A 19,655-nucleotide genomic window follows, 5' to 3' on the forward strand; every position below is an offset into this window, starting at 1 on the left:
GTCTTCATGGCATCACCTGTGGAATTTTAAGCATCACTTATGGAACATTCCTTCACAAACAAAGCAATGAAACCATAAGTCTATAGAGGTTGTCATTAATTACCAAAACCATACTTAGAGCAAGTACAATAAGTCCTACTCAGCTGGCTACAAGAATTAAAATAATATATTTGTGTCTAGTTGGAGGAGAGAGAAGAGGAGAGAGAATGTAAGTGAGCTCTTATGTAAGAGCTAGCTCTAGCATATGCTCCTAGGCAAGTTGTGTCAATAAAAGGTGGGTCATCCATTGAGAAAGTGGTACATTTTTATAGCTAACTATTGTAATTGTTGACTACAAATTAGTTATAGATGATATGGCATCTTGCTTATAGCCAACAACTAGCTATACTATTGGAGTTGCTCTTAGGGGTTAGATGTACTTTCGCAACTCATGGACATCCTTTCTCCTCACACTTCACGATGCAAGACGCCTTAACCGAACCACCTTGTACGATCGATGGTACTTAACCGCTTATTTCTTGATCCACATTTCGAATTCCAACAAAGCTTTGGAATTTCACCCTCGAAGTCATCATCCTCTGTTTTTTGTTCTTCATGTTGGTCATTGCGAACTAGGAATATTGAAGGTTGGCTCATTGTTGTGTCATGTATGGCTTCACAAATAAGGGAGTTCATGGTTCACGTCCTCCTCTAAAAAAATATGCATCCACGTCACCAACCGCATTGTCGTAACCAATGCTCTGCTTCATCACCCTCGAAGTCATCATCCTTCGTTTTCAGTGCCTCATACTAGTCATTGCGAACTGGGATCATTGAAGGTTGGCTCATTACGAGGTTGGCTCATTATTGTGTCGTGAACATCAGCTCTACGGTCCTCAAGTGGCTCCTCTCGAGCACATGGGGAAGCACACCGATTCAAGTCAATGTTCAATCGAGCACCAACCTTCTTTGGGGCAAATAGCTCGAGAGACTTATATTGGGAGTCCGCCCCACAATCTCCTTTTATGCACTGCAATTTATCTCGGAGACAGACGGGAGGCATTATATTCAAGAGATTGTGATGTCCAAACCTGATATTATACCTTCCAACCAATTCAAATACATCACTTGGGTTCATCCAATTCAAATCCGGCCTCACTCTTTCCGCAATCTCAACATAGAGGTAGGACTAGTGATGAACACCATGACTACCTCCTCTGGATCAACGCACTTACATTGTCTTTTAAGAAAGCGCCTTATCCACATGATGAACATTCACGATTTTTGCCATCTAAGAAACAATGACAAAAACCAAAATCATCAACGACAATTATATTACCGCCAAACAAAGCATTCCAAAAAAACAATACGAAACAAGCCATACCAAGTTTGCATAAAACCTAACCCTAACTCTAACTAAGTCTTACAAAACCCTAGCCCTAACCTACAATTCGTAGATGATTCGCAGTTTATGTAACTGTATTTTTCTTGAAATCACTTTCCGTGATACATACGCCTACGCTGCTGCACGCAACAGCGTCTGCCTCCCAAGTCTCACACAGTCGCGGGTCGTCTGATGGTTGAGCTGTAGATCTCGATTCCGCCGGCGCTCATCTCCCCTTCCTGCGGGCCGTCCACCTCTCCCGGGGACGATGCAGAGCGCGACGCGGCTCACGCTGCTGCTGTGCGCGGCGTGGGCGGCCGCGCTGCTCTACGGCGAGATGGGCGCCTACTGGGCCGCCCACCTCTCCTGCTCGTGGCCATCCGCGTCCTCTCCCTCCCCATCGCCGGTCAGTGTTCGGTCTGGATTCGGACGGCTTCTGTTAGATCACCATTTTAGCTGCGGGGTTTCTCTTAGGCCGATGAACTGTTTTGTGCCCATAATTAACCTCGGTCTATAGGGTTCCTACTGAATCGTTCCTCGGCACCCACCTCCTCCTGGCGGAAAGGTCCATAATTCGACCGCCATCACCATTTTGTTAGCCACCATGCCTGAATTGGTGCAATTGCGTGTTGGTCATGTAGATTAGCAAAGCAAGCTACAAGTTGTTCAGCAACAAGAATTTTCACTTCTAGTGCATTCAAACTCTACCGCTTATTAGTATCAAACACCAGCCCCTGTTTGTAGCTTTGCATTGCCATTTCTTGCATTTACTATACATCTCATTATCATATTCCACTTGATGCGCAGGATAACCACGTGAAGATTGCCGTCATTGCTGATCCACAGGTCAGCTTCGCTGCTAATTCATGTAATTGTGCCAATAAAGCCATAGCAGGACATAGTATACAAAAGTAATTTTCAGGTATATGTTGCTCTCCTTCTGAAAGGTTTTCCCCTGCAGCTTATGGACAGCACCTCCCTCGGTCTACCAGCAAGCTCAGTTGTGCTACAAGCTGTCGAGCTCTTCACAGATTTGAACATGAGAAGGTCCTTCCAGTCCGTCATATTGCCATTCAAGCCTGATGTGGTCTTGTTCCTCGGTGACCACTTTGATGGTGGCCCATATCTGTCCGATGAAGAGTAAGGCACGGATGCTGAATTCTTTTTCACCTTTTACTTCATAGCAACAAGTTCATTTCTCGACGTTATATCTGATTTGAGTTGGTAGTTTGGTACTGTGTTGGTCAGAAACGACACATTGTTTGTTTGTATGCGCTTTAAATGACGATGTGCTATAATAAGTGATGTGACTGGAATATGCAATAAGAAATATCTAAATTACTGCATTTGGCCCACTGGACAAATGTTGTTTTTCTTACATTTGCTCCTTATAAAATAACCTATTTGGTGAAGAGAACATGTATGTATTTCTAGATTTCCAGTGGCTTTAAATATGAAATGGATAACCAGTTGCTCCGCTCTATTTCTATAATTTGAGGCCAACATAGTACTCACGATCACAGGTAGCAGTTATCGCTATGTTGTTGTCTTCTAGAAAATTGGAAGGTTAAGGGCTTGAATTCTTGGATTTTTGTAAATGGTTGAATTGGGCCATCTTCATAAGGACCCTTCTAATTCATAGAGGATCGATTAAGAAATCCAGTAAAAGTATTTGACAAACACCTTATTTATCATATATCTGTGATATACTGATAATTACATTTTCTCTCAAGTTTTCTTCTCATCAGTCAGTGAATAAACAAAAACTTTCACTCCATGTTCTCTCCATTCTGTTTCATTGTATTTACCCATTTACCTTTTTTTTCTTTTTTTCGAGAAAACGCAAAGGACCTTTGCGTCTCATTTCATTGAAAAGATAGAGAGTTTACAATCCTCGTAGGAGGCAGCATACAATATACACACTCGGCTACTTAGTGCACATCCCAGGTCGTCGGCAGCGCTACCCTAAGCCCCATAGCACCCGCCTTAGCCCAGAGGGATGCTTCGTCCTTGACTTTGGACATCAGGTTGTGCACAGATGGCCGTGCTCCCTCAAAAACACAGTCGTTTCTGTGCTTCCAAATCATCCATGGCAAGAGCAGCGCTGCAGATCCCAGCCCTTTGCGGAGAGGCTTGGGCGTCGTTTGCTTCGCCTCCACCAGCCAAGTGAAGATAGAATCATCTGTGTCCCGAGGCGTACGGCAGGACAAACGCAACCAAGCCAAAGCCTCGAGCCAAACTTGCCTGGCAAAGGGGCAGTGGATGAGTAGGTGCTGCATGGTCTCGGGTTCTTGATCGCATAATAGGCAGCGGGGGTGGTGTTGCAGGCCTCGACGCGCCAGCCGGTCGGCAGTCCAGCATCGGTTCTGGGACGCTAGCCAGTTGAAAAACTTGACCCGTGGTGGCGCCCAAGCTTTCCAAATGTGCTTCCACACCGGGCAGAGGGTGGATCCCTGGAACGTGGCGAGGTAAGCGGAGCTGGCAGAGTATTTGCCGCTCGTCGTCCACTTCCAGAGCAGCTGGTCTGGGGCGTCGTGGAGCTGAGTGCCGTCAATGGCTTGCCAGATTAGAAGATACTGCCCAATCTCGTGGAGCCCGATCGTGCCATGGATGTCTCGTGCCCAGGCATGGTCCTGCAGACCATCCACCACCGTCCTCAGCTTCCTTCTGCGCTTGGGGATGCAAGCATACAACAGCGGCGCGATCTCGCCGATAGACCGTCCATTGAGCCATCTGTCCTCCCAGAACAAGGCCTTGCGTCCGTCCCCAATCTGCATCGTGGTGGATGCGAAGAACAGGGCGCGCTCATCAGCGGTGAACTGTAGGTCCAGATCATGCCAGGCGCGGCGAGGATCGGTGCGACTGAGCCATAGCCAACGCAAGCGCAGGGAGAGGCCCGTGCGCTCCAGGTCGTGCACGCCCAGTCCCCCAAGGGAGATCGGTCTCGCCACCCGCTGCCAATTGACGTGACAATGGCCACCCTTGGCATCGGCACGCCCGGCCCAAAGGAAACCCCGCTGGATTTTGACGATCAGCTTGATGGTTTTTTTGTCAGGGGCTATCACCAACAGTTGGTGGATCGGGATGGCGCCTAGGACAGATTTGACCATAGCCAGGCGGCCAGCCTTGTCCATGAGCCCTGCCTTCCAGGTGGGGAGCTTCGCCGCGACCCTGTCAACCACGGGCTGCAATTGCGCAGCCGTTGGTTTCCTCACAGTCAGGGGTATGCCCAGGTAGGTGATTGGTAGCTCGACGATCGGGCAACTCAGCTGCTGGACGGCGGCATGGACATCCTCGGGAGCGCAACGAATCAGAGTCGCGGTGCTCTTGGTGTAATTGGCGCGGAGACCGGAGGCGCGGCCGAACAGGTTCAGCGTTTCCTTGACAGCTACAACCTCCTCAGGCGTGGGATGGCAAAAGAGGATCACGTCATCAGCATATAGCGAGATCGTGGGCATCTCTTTCCGCGGGTGTAGTTGCCCCAGGACGCGAAGCTCGACGGCGCGCTTGAATAGCTTCCCCAGGGTGTCAACTGCGAGGGTGTTACCCATTTACCTATGCTGTTATCATTGTGGTTTACTAGTTATATCGTATTTCCGTACAAAATTATTGAAGAGTTCTATGTTCCATTATCTTCATTTTCTAATTAATGTTAAAAACCTTTCAGGTGGCAGGAATCTTTGTTTCGGTTTAAACATATATTCAGCATGAGTGAGCAACGAACAAATCCACATGTACCAATCTACTATCTTTCAGGAAATCATGATATTGGTTACTCAGGATTTCACTCAGTTCATCCTAAGGTGATTGACTGATTTCCGTTTGTATATTTACATGTTTTTCAAATCTCAATTCATTGCTCCCATTACAAAACATTGTTGCACTACCTGCCGTCGCTGGCTAAGAATTATTTGCCTTGTTGTTCACGGATTTGATTCTCTGATGTGATAGCTCCAAAAATGATTTATTGAAGCAGTTGAACTGAAGTTTTCTTGGGACACATGTCTTCAAAAAATATTCGAGCAGATTTCTTCTTTCCATCTCGTAGTCCGCTTTATTGTCCCCTCTGCAGCCTAAGACTGTGGAAAGCGTAACATATAGAAGCTCTGCCTAAAGTGAAGCAAATTCAATCTGTTTTTGTATTCGGAGTTGGTAAAAAGGAAGTATTGATGTTTTTTCTTGCTTTTGGAGATGTATGAAGATTCGTATTTTGTACCACGCTACAAAGTATACAAAACATCCTAGATAAAAAGTCTCAGATCGCTGCTTTAACAATGGAAATTTTCAGGAACTTGTGAGGAATTTTGTCAGTTCCACAGTGTGCATGTGTGTGTGTTCTACATAAAACCAGCCCTCCACAACATGAAGATTATATCCACACTGTTCTCATCTGCATTACACACATCGTTTTAGAGGTGGCGACATCTTGCTCTTAGTGATCTTTGACTATAGTTGTGCCCTCATCAAGGGCATAGCCATTGATTTAGAAAAGAAATTTAGTATGCTAGGTTGGTCTGAGCTTCGGCTATTGTGGTCTTCACTTGTTAGTAATGGCTCTTGCTGGGTTTGACACAGGTGTTCCTACTGCACCTTATTCATATTTGTCCTTTCTGCTCTTCATGCCTTTACCATTTAACATAGATAAAATCACTTACAGATTTGAAACATTTGCTCACCATTTTTAATTTGGGAGTTATTTCTCCAATTGAGATTTACTGACCACATATCTAACGAATTTAAATACATATGCAGATTGTGTGTGCAATACATTTCACCTGATGTATATGTGTCGAGCAGTTTGATGAGCTTCAGGAAATACTACAAGCATATCTTTCGCAAATCTCAAGCGTCAACATGCCCTGTTTTACTCGAAATTATTTATCAAATTTAGCTTTACAGACCACATCTCTTAACTGGAATTACATAGATAAACCGGTTTTGTATATGTCAAGTTATGGAGAAGATTGACAAACTTCAAGAAGTACTATTAACACATTTTTCCACGACAAAGTCTAGCCTACCCCTTGCCTGCGATGATTTGGAAACTGATTTTTTTACTTGGTTAGTTAAGTGACCGTGTAACACCAGAGACATACTCATCCAAAGGAACATCAACATTTGGAGGACTCTTCATGTGCAATTTGCAACAACACCTTTCCGAGTAATCGTCTAAACACTAGAGACATACTCATCCGAAGGAACATCAATGTTTTGCAACGACATGACACATATAATGATGTAACATACTAACACGGGATTACCCGCTGACATAAGCTTGACTTACAGTGGGGCCACCCTTAGAATTTTGGAGCAGAAATTGATCCATGGTCCATGGACATGATAATATTTTCGAAAAACTCCATTTCAACATGACACATTTGTAAACAACGAAAAAGTTCAAACCTTTGATAATGGTCTCCCTAGTCTTAGGTCTTGGTTCATCTCTTTAGAAAAGTATTTTATTTGATCTTTTAGATTTAATGAGTATGACTTCTCTTCGAAACTTGGGGTGACTCTCTTTCGTAACCTTTGGCCTAAATTGCTGGCCTGTAAATAGTTTTCTGTACATTGCTGGTCTCCTTCTCTTGTAAATATTGTTTCTTCATTAATATATTTATTTAATGACGGGCCCTGGATTTTCCTGAAAGAAGTTATGCAGTAACATTTCTGTAACTGCAAAGAATACATGAGAACACATACTTGCTGATATACTACAACCTAAAAGTTTGCTAATCTTTTCTTGTAGGTTATCAGTCGTTATGAAAAAGAATTTGGACCAAGAAACTACCATTTTTTGTCTGGGGAGGTGGACTTTGTTGTTGTTGATGCTCAAACTCTTGATGGTATGCTACCGTGCCCCCAAAATTTTGTATAGAATGTGCTACAATGAACTACACTACAAATGGAATCCTACATTAGTAGTGCAATCAGTATTATAGAATACAGATTGTGGTTCATGAGCAAGATTAAATTGTTTTGCAGTTTCATTTGATGCTTCTTCTTTGTATAGCTAAAGAACTGTTAATATCTGTTCAGGTGGAGCCAAACAAAGCAAAGAAAGAGCTTCTACTTGGGAGTTCATTAAAACACTATCAGCTGGTATGGAACTGAACAGATAATTATGCATATGTTACAGTTAATATCAGATATTTGACTAGTTTTACTTCTTTTTAAAGGTAATGAATCAAATCCAAAAGTTCTTTTAACGCACATTCCCCTGTACCGACCTGACAATACTCCGTGCGGCCCACATCGTTCTTCACCTGTTATAAATCAGGTATGTTCTCTCAAAGTGTTTTTTCTCTGCTATTTTCAAATAAGAAGGAATTCCTATAACTTTCTTAAGATTTTTTGTTGTCCTTTATGAAGACAATACTGTTTCATATGTAGTGCCAGTGCACCAGTTTTGTCCACTGATTTATTCTGCAAGTTACGACGTTTCTGTGGTTAAATTTCTGCAAGCAATTCGACCAACCACGCATGTATGCTCATTAATTTTATACTCTTCCATTTCAGAGGATACATGCTGCTGCTATGGATCAAGGAATCAGGTATGTCCTACCTCGAGTATTTCTGTTTTCCTGCTTTTGACTAACATAGCATGGAAGTACTGTGATCATTTGACTGGTAAACTTAGGATCATTGAAATCTCTTTGTTCTGGTATATACATCACTGAACTCTCCCAAAGCGTTCCTGTCAGTATTCTTATTGGTAAAAGAATTGCCAATATGATTAGCTGTGCTATGCGAATAGGTCTCTCAAATTTTCTTGTTTGAGTGTTGCCCTATGTGTTCTCCTGAAGCTTTACTTTTAGCCAAACCAGTTCAAACCATTGCTGCATATCGGAACTACCATGTTAACATGGGGCAAAGCCATAGCAGTTAACGTTAGATTTTTTGTATGCAGGTATCAGAATTATGTAAGCAAAGAGTCTTCTGATCTTCTGCTAAGGTTACTGAAGCCGGTAAGCTTCATTTTGCGATTTCCAGAGATTTGAGTCAAATTTGAAAATATCTTGACTGGTCAATCACTCTGCAGACTCTTGTGCTCTCAGGACATGACCATGACCAGTGTACAGTTGTCCACTCCACTACTTTTGGGCCAGTAACCGAGGCAAGAAAACTATAAGGTTTCTTATCGCCACATTTCATGTTTTGTATCTAATGGGACTGTTAATACCACAGCACACCCTTGGGACAATAAGTTGGCAGCAGGGAAATCTCTATCCATCTTTTATGCTGATGTCTGCTGGTCCCAGGTTGACACCAAATTCAACTGATACTATTCATGGGGTTCTGACGAATCTTTGTTTCCTGCCTAAACAAACTCATATCTATATCTGGTAACGATTCTAACGTGCGTCTGCTGATTGTCTTGCTTATATAGCTGCAGATTTTACAACTAAACTGTCTAACAAATTTGTTTGCGTTTGCTGTTTCTGCAGGTATATCTTCCAGTTTCTGATTACCGTCCTTCTGCTGGTCTTCTGGCCGACAAATGGTCTGAGCTCTCTTCCATATATGAACAAATTTGTAAGCTTCATGACGTCTGTGGGTGCTGAACTGTTTTCAAGAACCAAAGAGAAAGATGATGAGGAAGATGGCGAATATGAAATGGTCTTCGATGCAGAGGGATCCATGCATCTTGTTAAAAAGGCAGTGACAAGAACCCCCAGGACTAACTCAGATTCCCAAACTATGGGACGGTATGTGTGTCTTCTTTTTCTGGATAATGCTTTTAGGTACTTTGTAAAACTAAAATTTGCCTCGTGCTTTCAACTGAAAGATCTTCCATATGCATGTCAGAGGAAATGTTGTGGCAAGACCAACTGCGAGAAAGCACCAAACGGAACCTGATTCATCTGTTCTTGTTGAGATGGGTTCTGAAACGCCACCAGAAGATGCAGGGAAGTTACCTCGCCCAAGCAAATGGAATATAAGGAAGGTCCTTCAGAGGCTGTTCCGTGTCGTTCAGTCAATTGTCATCATTGCGGCGTTGAATGTTCCTCTATACATGATGCTTCTCTTCAAGGATTGGATTGACCGTTGAATTGTATTTGAAACCCTAGTTATATCCATGTAATTCAGTAGATTAATATCGGCGGGAGCATTTGAAAGACCTATGTGAAGCACCAAAATTTTGTTGTCTGATTTTGAACTGCAAGCATCATGTTAGGTTTATGTTCAGCAGTGAACATTTCTTCGTCTTCGTCTTCTGATTAAAAGTTGCCAAAAAGTTATGAAATAAATTCACAACACCAGTACAACATGTGTCTATTATTTTCTCTGAACTTAATATGTTACTCAAGATACAAAAGTCAGCTCTGATATGTTAATGGGCCAAGTTCACAACCCAATTTAAACTAGCTGATGTAAGTAGCTGGATTATTTGTGACAATTACTTAGACGATCTTGTTTTAGGATTTGGGAGTATCGAGCCCAGGATCTATAGACCTCAACATTTAATTAAATGTTCAAAATAGTAGCGATACAAACTCCTTTTGACGGGTATGCTCAAGCTCATGTTTGCTTATTCACATTTGATCACCTACTGTGTTCACTTTAATGCTAACTTGTTTCTTATATTTGTAGCTCAACACTCTCAAAGTTTGTTCATGACCAAACTGAAGAAGAAATGTGGCATGCTCGGCAACGATTTCATTTTGCACCATTGTTGGATTTTTCTTGAGAATGATGACAAATGGAGGAATCACCTCTCCAAAAAAAAAAAAAAAAAAAAACAAGAGAAACATGCCCTCTACCTCGGTTGGAGAGGGTTTAGTGGTTAACACCGATGACGAAGGCTCAAGTAGGCCCACTCATCTCTCCTCGATCGCTAAAAAGAGGCTCCATGGGAGGAAGAAAGCTAAGGATATGCGTGCAAACGGAGGAGACAATTGTTGTTGGTGTTCTATGCATCGATGAGCTATTATTTTGTGTTGGCGATGCACTTCGCTACCCCTTCCCTGTCCCATCGAGAAATGGAACTAATGAATCCTAAGGCAAAGGGGTGAGAAGCTCAAGGCCACTCTTCCTCCGAGCTTTCTTTCCGCACTATTATGGATAGTCAAATAGTGAGAAAAATCGGATTCAATTGCCAACCGGTCCTATCGAAAATAGGATTGACTATGGATTTGGGCCATCGCACATAGTTCATAAAATTTGTACGGGTTCTATGCTTGAATGATGCACTTTTATAATGAATATTTAATGTATTTATTTTTTATGAAGTTTTTTTATTACCATGTGTAGAAATTTTTAGTTAATTCAGATGATATATCCAATATGTAGGAGAGTAGTAGAGAGAAGAAAATGCTCAAAATTAGCAAACCAGTTTTGGGTAATAATCTGGAAAAGCTCAAAATGTTTTGCTTGCCCATATTATCTCTTTCTCAAGGTGAGAATGGGGCAGAAGCCGCGCCTAATCCAACCCACCCCGCAGACAGTGGCCTAATTTCCCAATCCTATCCAATCCAAAAAAAAAATCAGTCAACCCGCCCCACACCAGCCCACGTGAAGTTTGCACCCGCACCCGCACTGCACCACATGGAGAATGCGGCTAAATCCATGGGTTCAACCCGCGAAATCCCCATTTCACTCGTTGCTGGCTAGTCGCTGGCCTCTGCATGCTACGGAGTGCAGATGATTTTCTCTGGTCTCAACTGATGTATAGAGCATATGTCAAAAAAAAAAAAAAAACTGATGTATAGAGCAGATCAAAAAAAAAAAAAAACTGATGTATAGAGTGTCCTAGGCGTGCTGCTAGCTAAACTGAAATACACATAGCACTAAATTAGAGGAACAACAACAAGAACTATCTTTTCTTTGCTTGACTAGAACTGAATGTTCTGGCGAAACTTCATCTGCTATAGAGGCTAAACACCATAACAATCATGTCACAGAATAGTTCTTGTCAGATACACACAGGGTCCAAGCCAGAAAAATAATTAACCCAAGCTTATCGACAGTCCGCCACTACTGCTCCGCTCATGGTTAGAGGTCTCCCACGGTGGTCGCCCAAATAGCATTACAGTTCGACAGTCATGGATGACTCAGAGCCAACTTCTTCCAGTTCTCCCCAGCCATGCTCTTGAGAGAATTCAAGTCCTGATAAATAAACATGGCATCAAAGCAAGTATATCAAGATAACAAGCCAGGCTATTATATTTTATCAAGATAAATAGCATTACACCGAAGCAAATTTGATGAACCTGCAGATCTTCTATGCGACTACAAATGGCTAGTAGCTCTGGTTTGTACTTGTACTCATGTCATTCACTGCTACTTAATACTAAAGTATTTGGAGAGTCAACGATCAGCAAGCATCAAGTTTGTAGTACCTTTAGATTAGACAATCTGACCATCCAACTCTTGAACTTGGACCTCCGAGCTTGGACCTCCCGTGCTTGAACCTGCACATGAAAAATATATGTTAATCACCAAAATTAGTTTCATGAACATAACTTCATTGCTCGGGACTTTATTATACCTTCATTGCTTGGGACTTTAAGAAGCCAGTCCTTTCCGCAAACTAAAGCTTCCAGTGCATGTGGTTTTAGTGAGGCCCGTGTATCTCCTAGAATTCTTCCACCGCAACTAAATGCTGACTCGGACGACACGGTACTAAGAGGCACTGCAAGAAAATCACGAGCCATAGCTGCGAGCACCGGGTATTTTTCGGCATTTGATTTCCACCATGTGAGTATATCAGTAGTTCCAACTGAGCTTTCAATGAAAACCTCATCCAGGTATGCATCCAACTCTGACCTTGGTTGTGTGTTGGCTCTCCTCCTTGACCTGTACTGAGCAAACTCTTCTTCAAGTTTCCTTTTACCAAGAACAGGTGAGCCCATATTAATCCTGGCTTCACGAGACACCGAGTGCTCGTTGCTTCTTCGCTTGATCTGCTGTTCGTATAGATCATAGTACAACCTGACCGCTTTGCTTATAACATTCACGGTCTCCTCAGTGTCAAAGGGCTGCTCACAATACTTTTCAAAAAAGAAGTTTAGGTACTCTTCCTTTTTCCTTGGATCTAGTATTGTGGCGATTACAAGTGCATTACTTAAGTTGACCTCCTTCCAGTACTTATCGAATTTCGTACCCATGGAGATAGACAAATTCATCATATCTGCATTCACTTTCCACTGGGGATCCTTTAATGCATTGCGGATACACAACACCATGTGCAAGAAGTGATGCGCAGTTGGTTTTCTATCAGCAGATACTGCATTTGTAGCTTCTTCAAAAGCTTTAAGAAAATCACATATTACTTCAACATCTACCCACTCTTTTGCGTTGAGTGCAACTTCGCCATTTTCACTTGCATAGCTGTTTAGAACTCCCTTATATTTGATAGCTTGAACGAGCATGTGGAAAGTTGAATTCCAACGGCTTGGAATGTCAAGGGCAAGACCAGCCTTCTCCGGTAGACCCTTATTGGCGGCAAGTGCGTTGAATGCTTGGATTCTCCCGCCTGAGGAATTGACGTGCCTAAATAGGTCACGTATATTCTCAACTGAACCGTGGATATGCTTTGTTCCATCTTGAACTATGAGGTTCAGTATGTGGGCACAACATCTGACATGGAAATCTATGCCTTCAAGCATCAGGCCATGGTCCTGAGTTTCCAAGAAGTTCTTAACTGCCCCAGTGTTATTAGCTGCATTGTCCAATGTTATAGTGAATAGTTTGCGCTTAATACCCCATTCTGTCAAGCACCGGCTAAGAGCCTCCTCAATGGCTTCTTTTGTGTGTGGATACTTCACGTCTTTGAAGGATATGATCTTTTTCTTCAAGACAAAGTTGGCATCAATATAGTGCGCTGTGACACACATATAGCCCAACTTCTGAACAGATGTCCACATGTCCGACGTTAGGCAAATACGGGAATCAAGACTCTGAAGTTCGACTTTCAGCTGTTCCTTCATCTCATCATGTGTAAGGATGCAATCATTGCGAACTGTATGACGACCAACAACTTTGAATGTTGGTTGCATTGAGTCCATCCACTCCTCAAAGTAAGGGTCATCGAATTTCTTGAATGCAATCTCAGCATGGATGCAATACTTGGTCATGAGTTGCCGACTTTTCTTAGCATCAAAAACAAATCCAACATCTGATGGTTTCTTCTTAAGGGTTGCAAGAAACGCAGCTCTAACCTCAGCTTCAACCAATCTGCACGACTCGGAAATGTGACTCAGGAGGCTACTAGTTCCAGACCTTCTAGTGCAAGTAAGCTTCATTGCACAGTACTTGCAGACAGCTTTCGGAACATCACCAACAATGACAAGATCTTGCTCAAAGTGCTCCCACACTTTTGACCTCCTACCATGTGGTGTTGCAGAAGAACCACCAGTGCCAGAGCTCTCAGACACGTGTGTAGACATGTTTACAAGCCTAGCTGTCAAAATAAAGGAATAGTCTCTAATAATTGAAATGAAAGAAGTAGTCTATAATTGTTGTCTATGAATTTCCAAACGTGGATGTACTACAGAAACTATTTAACAAAGACAAATTTAGGCTCAAGTGTTTTACTGTCACATGCATTTCTCAAGAAAATTTGTAGTACTGCAGTGTACTGACCAGTATGATGGACTAGCTACTGCAGGTTATGTGGCATGTGCATGATCTAATTTATTCCATTAAATTAACTGAAACGAGCACTGCTGTCAAATGGCAAACAATAATAAAGTGGGGGTGTATCATACAGTATTACGAGCTCAAACTGGGGTTCATACAGGCTTAGCACAAGGATCCAATTCCAATTAAGTTAAGATAGAGCAGAGCATGCTTGCTGTAACTGAACCATACAGATACGATAAAATCAGCTAGTAGTACCAATATAAAGATCACTAAATAACATGGAACGGCATTGCACTTGTGGCAGTATAGTTTCAAAATAGTGCAAGTACAGGAAACGCACGATCTGGATTCTTGAGCAAAAAGACTGATCTGCTCACCTTGGTGTGGTAGGAGAAGGGTAGGGCACCAGGTACGAAGTAGGAGAAGTGCGGCAGCGACGGCGGTGACCGTGTAGGGCGGCGGCCGGCGGTGGCTGTGGAACCCTAGCCCCAAGTCGGCTGAGGGAGGATGGCGCTGGGCGGCGCTGAAGGTTGACGGCGTAGGTAGCAGCGCAGGGCAGCGGAAGTTCGGATGCAGGGCGGCGGCGGCGGCCGCGGCGGCGGCGGCGACGGAACCTAGCTAGGCTGCGCCGCTGCGGCCATGGGAATTTGGGGAGGAACGGAGGTAGCAGAAGAATTGAGCTCGAGTCGTGGTCTTCGTCTCTGGTGGAGAACCCGCACGGCTGGCGCGGGCCGAGCCCATGGTTTCAGCCCGTTTCTACTTATTTTTCCTAAGACCAAACCGCCCCACCCCAATCCGCTTTGCTGCTGAGCCCGCACCGCCCCAGTCCATTTCAATATTAAAACCATTTCAGCCCAAACCATTTAAGGCCACAGCAGAATCCGCACCAAAAAACCCAAAACAACCCGCACCATTCTCACCTTGATCTCTTTCCTTTACCCAAACTCACTTTAGCTACCCAAATTAGGTTGAACTTTTGGAGGCACTGATGAAATAGCATTGCATAACGAAGCGGGCCAATCCAAACCTAGCCCACACTGAAGCCTGACCCTCCACAGAGCTCGCCGACGAAATGCCGCAGTGGCCATGGCTGCACCCCGCCTCCGCCGCCGCTCGCCGCGCCACCCCCTCCGTCTTCCGCAGGAAACGCTGCTCCTCCGTTTGCGCATCGGCAAACTCCAACCACGCCCGCGAGCAGGTAACTAGGCTCAGCTGTTCACCTGTCGCCGCCACACCGTCCCCCTCTAAGCTCAGTGTCATCACGTATCCCTTCAGGAGGACGAGAAGTCGTTGGTGGTGGTGGGCGGCGGCGCCGCCGGGGTGTACGCATCCATACGGGCCAAGACCCTGGCCCCGCACCTCAACGTGGTGGTCATCGAGAAAGGCAAGTTCCTGTCCAAGGTACGACTGGCACACCAATGGAGTGTCTTGATTCCAATGGACCTAAAACACATGTACTACTAGTGTTTCTTCGACACCGATTCGTCTGAACTTCTGGAATGGCTGATTGCAGGTCAGAATTTCCGGTGGCGGCCGATGCAACGTCACCAATGGACATCATCTCGAACCATCGGTACGGTGATGATGTACTACTCTGTTAATTTTTTCTCTTCAGTGTAGCTATGGTAGCAATGATGTTGGTACTGTTACTGAGCTGCTTATATTTTTTATTTATAAACTTGTTTGTCATCAACTAAGTAACTCGCTCTCAGGGACTGGCGAGAAATTATCCTAGGGGGCACAAAGAACTCCGAGGATCGTTCTTCAACACTCATGGTCCACGGGACACCATGCGTTGGTTTTCAGATCATGGTGTCGAGCTTAAGGTAGATTAGTTCACTCCACATATATCTCTGGATCGTGTTTATGTATTTGCCTAGAGCCGGTTTTGCTTTATCTGTTGCTATTGTTTTCATTGTCATGTCAGACCGAAGATGATGGTAGGGTTTTTCCTGTCACTGACAACTCTGCATCAGTAGTGGATTGCCTGCTGAATGAAGCAAGAAGACTCGGAGGTATCTCATGCTATTTGGCTCTGCTGTTTCATTCAGTCATCGTCCAAACACCCTTCACCCTAAAGAAACAGTTTCTGGAATTGAGTTCTTCTTGAAGTTTCTCTGCAGGCTGGTAAATCTGTGTCTAGCGCGTCTGTCAACAATGATGGGAAGTTTGTTCTGAAAGTTGAGAAGCGTACGGTTGATTTTGTTGATTACCTCAACGCTAATTATGTTTTGGTCGCTACAGGCAGCAGCCAGCAGGTTTGCGAATAGATGCTTACTCTACTAGAAATCATAACGTAGCTCCCTTATATTTTCTTCTTACTTGCAGGGTTACTCGTTTGCTGCACAACATGGTCACACTGTTATTCCACCGGTGCCCAGCTTGTTCACATTTAAAATTGCAGACAAGCGACTGGCTGATCTCTCCGGGGTAATGATCCATCACTACTATTGCACATCTCATCATGCTCACAAGAAGTCATTGACTGGCTGACTGGAAAAAAATGATTCCACTCCTTTTCTTTTGTCATGTAGGTTACGTTCACCAAAGTCAAGGCAAAATTGATGCTGGATAGCATTCAGAAAAAGGCTCCTGAATTAACTCAGGTGAGTTGCCACTTTCAGAAATAGGCTCCATAGATGTTTGCTTACATTAATTGCCTGGCCGTTACAGACTGGACCTCTGTTGGTCACACATTGGGGGCTTAGTGGCCCTGTTGTTCTTCGATTGTCCGCATGGGGAGCTCGTGAACTCTATCAGGACAAGTACCAAGGTGAGATCCATAAGAAATTGTACAGGAATGTCACTACATCACAACTAAGCACCTGGGAAATTGCTCCATGAATGTATTTCTAATGTTGGTGTGTGTACAACTGTTCACACTTGCATTCAGTAGATGTAGATAGAGTATATTCTTCATGATTGCATTTCTAGTTTATAACAATATTGCAACGATGTGATACATTTGAGTAGAGTATTATATTTTCTATGCGTAGTTAACTTCTCATGACCTTGCATAGAGAAGTACTTTTCGTGCTGAGAGTAATTCCAAAATTTTACCATTACGGCCATCTGCTATTTTGTAATCCAATACGATTGTACGGTACACAATTGGACTTAAAGTAAGCGGGTGCATTTTGTGTTTCATCAATTACATGTATTTTTCTGTTAGAGTAGTAATCTAAAACATCATAGAAGACTTAGAAGTAATTATCAAACACACCAGCCTCCCTTGTTAATATTTGTACATTTTTTTCGGCACAGCGAAGCTTATGATTGACTTCATACCTGACATTCATATCGAGGACGTGAAGCGCATCATTTTCCAGCACAAAGATAAACATGCGGTTCATATCTTTCCCTGTGCTTTTTTTAATGTGACCTTGTTAATGCTTTGGAGTCTTCATATCTGAGAATCTGAAATTTTCGATGATTACTCTACTCGTAATTGCCTCTTGGCTTTAGTAGGTTAAGAAACCAGTTCCTATAAATGCTGTCAACAACATGGATATTGCTTACTATTTCTTTATTAACTTTAAAGGAAAAATTGCTATTGCAGATGCAGATGCAGATACTTACAGCCAGCTTTACAATATTCTCTTTTATCTTTTCTATTAGAGTTAGTCAGTCAATGTTTTGTATGGCTCCTATAATTTGTTATAGAAATATCTATTGTCATCCTGTGAATATTCCCGTTTTTCCTGTAAATGTTATTATGAAGTTGAACCAAGAATTTTCAATCTTTGCAGAAGAACAAAGTAAATAATTCCTTCCCCACGGAGTTTGGTCTTGTGAAGAGATTTTGGAGATTCCTGCTGGAACAGGAGGTTACACTACCGCTGAATTCCAGTCCTTACTCATCCCTTTAATCAGATGTTTTGGTCAGACAAAGTCTTCTCTTGCAGAGTTTAGATGGTGATATGCACTGGGCCACTGTACCTAAAAACCATCTCAACGCGATAGCCCTTCGGTTGAAACAATGGATGTTTGAGGTTGTCGGGAAGGTATGTGATATGTTAAATATACCACATGAAAAGTAGTAGCGGTTCAGTGATCCTGTCCTAATTCACTGTGTGTGTGTTTCCTCATCATCATATGCAGGGTCAATTCAAAGATGAATTTGTGACCGCCGGAGGTGTTCCGCTCTCAGAGGTACTTAATCACAGTTTCCCTTGTCATGAATCAACTTGGGTATGAATACCATGGATCTAACTTTTTCCTCCTCTGTTGTAAAGATCTCTCTTAGCACTATGGAGAGCAAGCAGCAGCCCAATCTGTTCTTTGCAGGAGAGGTAACTGTGCTACTGTCTAAAACTTGCTACACTCTGGAGCAGCAACTGTACAATCTGTCTTAGTACTATATCTTACAGATGGTGATCTTGCTATAGGTACTTAATGTTGACGGGGTCACAGGTGGATTCAATTTTCAGGTAAGGAGCAGAAATTTCCCTAGTAACATCTCACTCCCAAGATAACCATATAAAAATAGAGGCAAATTGACATATCTACTACAGTGTGTCGCATTTTGAATTCTCATACAATTTCTTTTGAAGCAAGAACAGAAAAGGTTTTCAAGTAGCATCTGCTCTTTGTTTTCCACAGAATGCATGGACTGGTGGATATATAGCTGGGACAAGCATAGGCACATTGGCATCCAGCAGCAATCTCGAACGTCATGCGTGTTTGCAACTGGAAGCATCATAAGGAAATGGATGGCATCATGGCAAGTAGAAGACCCCTTGAATCAAGGATTTTTATTGGCTGACAAGCAGTGTATAAATTTCTGAGAGTGTAGCTTAGGTTCTAATCCACTGTATTGTAGTTGTAGTTCAAAAACAAGCAAAGATAGCCAAGATTCAGGGAGTTGTATTGATTAACTGTAAATGTACTGCAGTGCCAGTTTTGTTATTGTGAAGTAAAATCCTGAAGCTGCTCTCCAGTTGAGCATCTTCTGAATTAACAAATTTGTTATGAAGATCGTGTAGCAGTTCTCCAGTTGAACAACTTCTGAATTATAAGCTTTGCAGTAAGAATCACAAAATCAATACAATGCATTGGTTTCCACGAGGTTTGCCCAGAACTTACAGGTAATGCACCATGCATGACACTTATACTACCATTGATCTCAAGTATAAACAATACAGCCAAATGTAACGACATGCATAGCTTTTTCTATAGCACTTTTAATCCCTCTGCCCCTTTCTTTTACTATCATCTAAACTTAACTTTCTTTTTATTTCAGTACCTCATTCATACTTAATGAACTTACAGGAGTATTCATTAAGCATACCTACAGGTGGTGGTCTCTTTATTCAAAACAAAAATGCAAAAGAAAAAACATAAAAACTAAACATATACTATTCATGTTAATGTAAAAGTATTTTAAATCTGGAGGAAGATGTTTCAGTTCTGGTGGTGGTAAGGCTTCATCTCCCTTTATTCCAGGTACTTCATATTTCTCATTAGTTGAGTATCAGCTATAGGGAGAGATTCCAAACATTTTTCGATATCATTTCTATCTAATCCTATCATAGTATTTTCATTTCCAAGTATACTTACCTCTAAATCATCTCTAGGAGTATCATAAAGAATTGCGGAAAGATTAGCTAGATTAACTTCCTCCTCAAAGTCTTCCTCTTCAATATCTTCAATAAATGGTTTATGAGTAAACTTCGAGAAATGGAAACTCACCACTTCCTTCCCAAAC

At 42.8% G+C, this 19,655-nt stretch overlaps 3 protein-coding genes across 5 annotated transcripts; 2 read left to right on the plus strand and 1 right to left on the minus strand.

Moving 5' to 3' along the window:
* The first annotated feature begins 1,454 nt into the window (after positions 1-1,454).
* LOC124702595 (uncharacterized protein C630.12) lies at positions 1,455-9,550 on the plus strand. Of its 2 annotated transcripts, XM_047234755.1 has the most exons (13): positions 1,455-1,769; positions 2,171-2,209; positions 2,325-2,503; positions 5,031-5,166; positions 7,110-7,206; positions 7,400-7,462; positions 7,540-7,640; positions 7,880-7,914; positions 8,271-8,328; positions 8,403-8,477; positions 8,549-8,706; positions 8,809-9,069; positions 9,170-9,550. In XM_047234755.1, exons 1-13 carry the CDS (start codon positions 1,632-1,634, stop codon positions 9,411-9,413), a joined length of 1,584 nt encoding a protein of 527 aa, XP_047090711.1. In that variant the 5' UTR covers positions 1,455-1,631; the 3' UTR covers positions 9,414-9,550. The 2 variants fall into 2 exon arrangements, with proteins under 2 accessions (XP_047090711.1, XP_047090712.1); XM_047234756.1 differs by lacking the exon at positions 1,455-1,769 and having other exon boundaries at positions 2,171-2,231.
* A 1,619-nt stretch (positions 9,551-11,169) lies between these two features.
* LOC124702596 (zinc finger BED domain-containing protein RICESLEEPER 2-like) lies at positions 11,170-14,449 on the minus strand. 2 transcript variants are annotated; one of them, XM_047234758.1, is made up of 4 exons: positions 14,326-14,449; positions 11,853-13,762; positions 11,704-11,775; positions 11,170-11,470 (listed from the first exon to the last, which is right to left on the minus strand). In XM_047234758.1, the coding sequence occupies exons 2-3, from the start codon at positions 13,750-13,752 to the stop codon at positions 11,711-11,713; spliced, it is 1,965 nt and encodes a 654-aa protein (XP_047090714.1). In that variant the 5' UTR covers positions 13,753-13,762; positions 14,326-14,449; the 3' UTR covers positions 11,170-11,470; positions 11,704-11,710. The 2 variants fall into 2 exon arrangements, with proteins under 2 accessions (XP_047090714.1, XP_047090713.1); XM_047234757.1 differs by having other exon boundaries at positions 11,853-13,766.
* Positions 14,450-14,998: 549 nt separating this feature from the next.
* LOC124698525 (uncharacterized protein YtfP) lies at positions 14,999-18,949 on the plus strand. The gene is made up of 16 exons (XM_047231015.1): positions 14,999-15,146; positions 15,224-15,349; positions 15,462-15,521; positions 15,661-15,774; positions 15,876-15,963; positions 16,061-16,206; positions 16,277-16,378; positions 16,483-16,554; positions 16,622-16,721; positions 17,213-17,295; positions 17,698-17,775; positions 17,854-17,952; positions 18,050-18,100; positions 18,184-18,240; positions 18,337-18,378; positions 18,551-18,949. Exons 1-16 carry the CDS (start codon positions 15,021-15,023, stop codon positions 18,650-18,652), a joined length of 1,446 nt encoding a protein of 481 aa, XP_047086971.1. The 5' UTR covers positions 14,999-15,020; the 3' UTR covers positions 18,653-18,949.
* The last annotated feature ends 706 nt before the right edge of the window (positions 18,950-19,655 follow it).

The sequence above is a fragment of the Lolium rigidum genome, chromosome 3, assembly GCF_022539505.1.
Source record: "Lolium rigidum isolate FL_2022 chromosome 3, APGP_CSIRO_Lrig_0.1, whole genome shotgun sequence".
NCBI classification, from domain to species: domain Eukaryota; kingdom Viridiplantae; phylum Streptophyta; class Magnoliopsida; order Poales; family Poaceae; genus Lolium; species Lolium rigidum.